Genomic DNA, 7,500 nt, shown 5'->3' with positions numbered 1-7,500 from the left:
GGAGAGGCGGCAACTCGTGGAGGGTGGGAGAGTAGGTGGGGCTCTGGTGGGCATAGAGGAGCTGATGTGATGAGGAGGTGATGGTAGCAGTGTGTGTGTGGGGGGGTGGGGGTGGGGGGGGGGTCTGAAAATGAAAGCAGAAGGAGAGCAGTGAAGGGACTATTCATGAAGGCGGCGCAGGAGCTTGAGAGAGAGAGAGAGAGAGAGAGAGAGAGAGAGAGAGAGAGAGAGAGAGAGAGAGAGCGAGCAGAAGAAAGATGAGGACTCGGGGAGGAGGTAGAGGAGGCTGTGTGGGTGTTGTGAGAGGAGGTGTGGCGGTAGAGAGGAGGCAGTATATATGAGGTGGAGGGTGTTGTGGCCCCGAGGGTGAAGATGGAAACAGAGGGAGGCAGTGGGAGACGAGAGGTGGCGACTCGTGAGTCATGGCGGTGATGAAGAAAAATTAGGAGGTGGGAGGAGCAGAGGAGGAGAAATAGTAGTGAGGAGAGGAGAGGAGAGGAGAAGAGAAAAGAGGAGAGGAGAGGAGAAGGTTGTAGAGGAAAGGAGAGGAGAGGAGGGCGTAGAGAAGAGAAGAGGAGAATGTGGTAGAAAAGAAGAGGAGGGGGTAGAGGAAAAGAGGTATTGTGAAGTGGAGGTAGGGTGGATGTGGTGATACACCCCCCCACCCCTCTCCCCTCCTCTTCTTCTCTTCTCCAGTTTTTAATAATCTCAGCAGTCAGCGAGGGTGTGTGTGTGTGTGTGTGTGTGGGTGGGTGGGTCTGTGCGAGGGTGTATGTGTGTGTGTGTGTGTGTGTGTGTGTGTGGGTGGGTGGGTCTGTGCGAGGGTGTGTGTGTGTGTGTGTGTGTGTGTGTGTGTGTGTGTGTGTGTGTGTGTGTGTGTGTGTGTGTGTGTGTGTGTGTGTGTGTGTGTGTGTGTGGTGTCTGCCTGTGAATGCGTGTGTGTGTGTGTGTGCGTCTGGCGCGCCTCCATTGACATTCCGGTGAGGGAGGAGTGAGGCAGATGCTCGCGTGGCAGATCCATAACCCCAGAATATTCTGCATTATGAATACCAGTCTCCCTCACACACTGACACACACTCTGACACACACACACACACACACACACACACACACACAAATACAAACACTTACACACACAAAGAAAGACAAACACACAAACGCATGCATGAGTGTGCACAGACACACATACACAACTGCAGGCATGCACACACACATACCGTACCCCCTCTCACACACACAGGCAAATACAAACAGTTAAAGGGGTATGCCACTATTTTGGGGCTTATTACAATTAACCCCTTAATGCGCGCCGTACCTCCTGTGGCACACTGTAATAGTCATTGAAATGTAACTACCATAGCACTACACTACTATGACACAACACAGGCCCTTTAGTAATGCACCACGACTTGGTCATTACCATACTGGTAACAACAAATGTATAAAGCTGCGTCTTAAGGGGTTAAAATCGTTGGCTGGGGTTTATAAAGGTGGTAAAGTGTCTATTTTTCATGTTAAGCGTTGTCTTGCTTTAAGACAAGTTAAAAGAGGGAGTATGTCGCTAAGCTAGTGAAAGTCAATGGATCCGTGTCCATTGACTTTCACTAGCTTAGCGACATATTCCCTCTTTTAACTTGTCTTAAAGCAAGACAACGCTTAACATGAAAAATAAGACACTTTACCACCTTTATAAACCCTGCCCAACGACTTTAACTGTAATAAGCCCCAAATAGTGGCATACCCCTTTAAGTACAAACACACACATGGACACATGCACATGCACAGACACATGCACATGCACAGACACACAAACACAAACACAGAAACACAGAAACACACACACACACACACAGATAAATACAAACACCTAAACACACACACAGATAAATACAAACATTTACACACACAAACACAGACATACACACACTCACACACCTGTACATACACACACACACACGCATGCGCACAAACACAAGCACGCACGCACGCTCGCACGCACGCACGCACGCACGCGCACACACAACTTTCTGGAAAAAGCAATGTGGAGGGCAATGAAATGAATGCTTGCTCCAGAGTGTTTTCATGTGTTTGGTGTTAGGGATTTGATGTGGGTGGCTACTGAAAGGTTCTGTTGACCCTACAGACACAACACACGCACGCACGCACGCACGCACACACACACCCACACCCACACACACACACACACACATTTGAGTAAAGTGGGTGCCCGACAGGTACACGCCGTGCGTGCGTGCGTGCGTGCGTGCGTGCGTGCGTGCGTGCGTGCGTGCATGTGTCATCATCGTATGTGTGCTCTCCTTATGCCAGAAAAGGGGACTACTGGGGACTGGCTGTGAAGTCATGAATACATGCATGGGAGAGAGAGAGAGAGAGAGAGAGAGAGAGAGAGAAAGGGGGGGGGGGCACAAACACACACAGGCACCCACAGACCCAGACAGCTTAGAAAGAGAAGAGAAGAAGAGAGAGCACAGTTTTTCTCAAACATTTTCAGACCGAGGACCACTTTGTCCGCCCCAAAAATGTTCAGGGACCACCTGTAAAATGAATTGACTGTTGATGGATGCTGATTTGATACTGCTAATTTTGATGCAGATCACTCACTTTTTATTCAGATTACAAGCTATAGTACACGCTATATACAAGCAGATTACTTCAGCTATGTTTAGGTTTGTAATTATGTTACAAATTTAGCCTACTGCTACCTTGTCTTTCTTGGAAAAGTAGAAATCCCCTCGCGGACCACCTGAGCTCTGTTGTGGACCACCAGTGGTCCCCGGACCACACTTTGAGAATCACTGGTCTAGCACAAGGAGAAATGAGATGAGCGAATGAGTGAGGCAGAGGAAACGAGGGGAGGAGCAATTGAGACACAGAGAGAGAATATGTGTGTGTGTGTGCGTGTGTGTGATAGAGAGAGAGAGAGAGAGAGAGAGAGAGAGAGAGAGAGAGAGAGTGGGAGAAGTATTTGCAGGGGATTAGAGTTGGTGAGAAATGCCTGCGGATGTCTCTGCAGAGGACAGAGTTTGACCTCAGAATCAGTCTGAAAGAAAGAAGGTTCGTTACAGAGAGAAGGAGAGGGGGGGAGGCACTGAAGAAGACATGGAGATAGAGATTGAGAGAGACAAAGATAGTCGTCACACACACACACACACACACACACACACACACACACACACACACACACACACACACACACACACACACACACACACACACACACACACACACACACACACACACACACACACACACACACACACACACACACACACACACACACACACACACACACACACACACCTGTCTGCATCAGAGCCTCCTCATAGCAAGTTCAATAAGCCTCACACTTAACACATTGAGTACCGACGACGTAATAATGCGTTTTTCACGCCCATGCGTTGTATACCAAAACGCAAAAATACGTTTTTGCATTTAAATATCATATTTTGAATCTACACCCTTCAATGGACAATATATGTGATTTTGGTAGCTCTGTGATGGACATAAATGACAACATTTGCAGTCCAAAGTTGTTTGATTGTTATGATGTTTGAGTGTTATGATTTGGATATTTTAATTTAACTTACCAAGATGTCTGGAAGCCAACCCATGTCGCCTATCGCGCTGCCTGCATTGATTTCCCTAGTACGGTCACTGTAGCATCTGTTGTCTCTGACTTCACGCAATAGGTAAACACCATTGTATAGTGCCTGGAGTGTCTTGAACTTTCTGGACTTGCTAGACCTTTACCAGATCCTTGGATCCAAATGGCACCCGATATGTAATTGCAGTAATGCGCTCCGATTTGGACGTTTGATCGCCAAAAAGATAAGTTTCTGTGTCTTCCTGTATGTGAGAAGCCAGAAGCTAGCATGGCTACATATCATGATTCCCTGATTGTCGCTCCCAACGCAGGACGCTCCCCTGTCGGCTCGCTCCCACTAGCCAGACTATCGATCCGGGTGGGGACTACACGTCCGGGAGTGATAGAGAAACACCTGGGACTACACGTCCGGGAGCGATCTCAGCTGGGAGTGTCCATCTGCCACCGCATATGATTCGGGTCGGATGGGCTAGGCTACATCTAAGCATCATATCATTTGGATTTGTTGTCAATGTTGGGCTATTATTTCGGGAGTCATCGGGAGCTAGTTTAGCAAATGTCTCACCCTCTGCATGTGTGCAAAGAGTTTGTGATCAGTCCACGTGAAAAACGGGGATTTCAAAGGGCATCGATTGCTGGTGTCGTAGTGTGACAGAGCAGGAGGTGTGCTGCCGTATTCGTGAATCGTGCTATGTTGTTGTTTCCCTAGTAGCCTACGATCGGTAGCGTGTATTGTGTCTGACTTCACGCAATAGGTAAACACAGAGACCATTGTATATCGTGCCAGGAGTATCTTGAACTTTCTGGGCTTGCTACCTAGACCTTTACCAGCTCCTTGGATCAAAATGGCACCCGAATTGTAGTAATGTAGTAATTGGAGTAATGCGCTCCGATTTAGAAGTTTGATCGCCAACCAGATAAGTTTATTTGATTATTCACCCCTATGTTGAACTGTCTTCCTGTATGTGAAAAGCCAGAAGCTAGCATAGATGGCTACATATGGATCGGATGGCCTACATCTAAGCATCATATCATTGGGATTTGTTGTCAATGTTGGGCTATTATTTCGGGAGTCATCGGGAACTATTTTAGCAAATGTCCGACCTTCTGCATGTGTGCAAAGAGCTTGTGTTCAGTCTGTGTGAAAAACGTGGATTTCGAAGGGCATTGATTGCCGGTGTCGTAGTGGTTTAGAGCAGGAGGTGTGTCTTGACGTGCAGGAAGATGTGTGTCAGAGCTAACCTTGCACCAAATTGTGATTAAAAACCAACTCATCCCCTTTCAAACTCGTCACATTCTGAAGAAGCGCACCCTTCACAAAAACCTCAATATCTCCGATTGTAGCTGAATTCCATGGATACCCACTTCGGTTTAGCGTGGGTTTACTCGGCAATAAAAGCTCGTAGAGACACACAGTTTTCACCTACTAAGAGGGCAGCGTCTCCACTTTCAAACGAGTCATAACATATTTCAGTGGCCCTATCACATAATAAGCTGTGAGTCTACAAAAAAACGTAAAAAGGGGCTTAGAACGCTGGTATTCTACGACATAATTCCGTGAGCACCGCCGGTATTCAATGTGTTAACACCATAACTATACAGGACTGATAGTATTCAGGATCCATTCCTGATTTCAGGCTTGACAGAGTTTGCAAAAATAAAAACATTGATAATAATTAGCCATTAGGTTATTCTTGTCTCAGCAAGTGTTACAGGTTCATGGTATTCTTCTACTATTAGGCTTGAATAATGGTCATACACAGGCTATTAAATGTTTGAATAATGTGACAAAATAGGCCTACGTTACGTCACTATGCAGTATCTTGTCGTCGTTGTTGGAGCAGGGGAAAAAGTTCAGGCTCAGGATTTTTTTTCACTATCACCCCTGACTATATCATGACATACTATGTATGTCCAGCACCAGAGTATATTTTGCACTCTGAAAACTGAAAATATATATTATTGAGCTCTAGACCAGACAAACAGAGGAAACAAAACATTTCTTAGAAGAAAACATCAATGACGTGCAGCACCCAGAGCCCTAACCAATATGGTGAGCCATATGCTTTGTATGCGTGACAAGACCAGGGAGTTTGACCACCAGGAAATTAGTTTGGTGATCATAGTTGGTTAGCTTTGGCCAGGGTTCTTGGCACATTCTCTGCCTAACGTCAAGTATTACTGCCCTTGAGATTAATATTGTTTACATCTTTCACTTCCTTACATCTCTAGTTTGTCTTTCTATTCCTCTTCTATCCCCTCCCTGGCGATGAAAATTTAATCGGATAAACTATTGACCACACAAATAAACAGAATGCTAGCTGCTAACCAGAGAGTTGGAACACAGAAACATGTCAACAGAACAACACACTAAGCACAAACAAAACACGACCACCAGCTGGGAGATTTTGCTGTAGGCTTCAAGGGCTGGCTTGTGTCCCTCACACAGACTTTGTCAGAGGCTTTGACTGAAGTAGTGGTGGTGGTGGTGGTGGTGGTAGTGCGGGTGGTGGTCAGGGCAGCCATTTTGAATTGTGCTGTTCATGCTGACAAGAAGATAGTGTGTGTGAGTGTGTGTGTGTTTGGCGAGGGTACTGTATGTTGACACAATGCTGGATCAGAGGCCTGGGATTGGGAGGGGTGCAACAGTGAGATGTCATAAGAGCCCAAGACAGCGTACCTCACAGTGGGTACCCATAGAAAATGTTGTTTGTTTTGATGGTCGTGGTGGTCAGGCCCCCTAATTCACACCCCTCTATGTAACCAAAAAACAAAACAAAACAAATTCCCAGAAAAGGTCCCTTCATTGTTTTCTCGATCATGGACGAGACTTAGACTCTATGTCAGACAGAAGGATGTGTGTGAGTTTGTTTGTGGTTGGGGAGGGGGAGGGTGTCAAGGAGTGGAGGCCATGTTGTTTGTTGGTTCAGTCAGATGGTGTAAAATGGTGAAAGACATTGTGCTTCACTGCGGGTATCGGGCAAATGTTTCTTTGAAAAATCTCTGTCACTCCCTTGTATGTCACCCTCCCCTCCTTTCTCTATGCCTATATATCTGTCTACGCGAACACACACGCACACACACACGAACACGCACACACACACACACACACACACACAAACGCACACGTTTACCCCAATAGCATTACTGAACCTCATACACATTCTGCCTGTTTTTCTTCCATTCCCCACCTCACCATTCTTCCTGGGGATTTAAACAGGGAGAGAGGGGGGAAAATGCCAATGGTGTGTTTAAATTCAAATGGCAGTACTAATGGAAAATCCCCTAATATCGCTCTCCCCTATAGCTAGTAATATCACTCTCCTCAGCTCCCCAGCTAGGGCTGAGTTTGTGAAGGGACATGCAGAATGCTGATGGGCTTCGGTGATTGGTTGGTGTGTTGCTGTTTGCCTGCTGCCTTCTCCTTTCTCTCTCTCTTTTGCTTTTGTCCTCATCAGCAAGCTCTTGGTTTGTTAACCAGCTTTCCAGCTTTGGGTTTCAATTACAAATGCCTCTTTATTTTCTTGTTTTGCTTATCCTCTGTGTTTCTCTCTCTCTCTCTCTCTCTCTCTCTCTCTCTCTCTCTCTCTCTCTCTCTCTCTCTCTCTCTCTCTCTCTCTCTCTCTCTCTCTCTCTCACTCTCTCTCTCTCTCTCCTCCATCACTCACTATCTCTCTATTTCTGTCAGCCCACAATATCTCAGAATGTTTCTCTTTCTTACCCTGATTTGTATTTTTTCTCTCTCTCTCTCACTGTCTGACTCTATATCGCTGTCCGCCATTCTGCTCTCCTCTGCTATGCTGTGCTGTCTTGGCTGCAGCCTCTCTCCTCTGTGGCCTGTCTTTTGTGAGTCCGGCTGGCTACAGTTTTGTCCC

At 46.5% G+C, this 7,500-nt stretch overlaps 1 protein-coding gene across 3 annotated transcripts in view; it reads left to right on the top strand.

Moving 5' to 3' along the window:
- The window catches only part of LOC134455621 (guanine nucleotide exchange factor VAV3), a 196,297-nt gene that overhangs the window by 157,623 nt on the left and 31,174 nt on the right, over nt 1–7,500 (top strand). The window contains exon 26 of one of the 3 annotated variants that reach the window (XM_063206801.1): nt 7,446–7,500. This exon is cut by the window's right edge and continues 926 nt beyond it. The exons of the other annotated variants lie outside the window; for them this stretch is intronic. Within the exon in view, the coding sequence (XP_063062871.1) occupies nt 7,446–7,500 (55 nt within the window). The remainder of the gene's footprint in view (nt 1–7,445) is intronic. 3 annotated transcript variants of the gene reach the window in all.

Source organism: Engraulis encrasicolus, chromosome 9 (assembly GCF_034702125.1).
Source record: "Engraulis encrasicolus isolate BLACKSEA-1 chromosome 9, IST_EnEncr_1.0, whole genome shotgun sequence".
NCBI classification, from domain to species: domain Eukaryota; kingdom Metazoa; phylum Chordata; class Actinopteri; order Clupeiformes; family Engraulidae; genus Engraulis; species Engraulis encrasicolus.
Note: the sequence above shows the minus strand (reverse complement) of the source record. Positions and strands in the feature narration are given on the sequence as shown.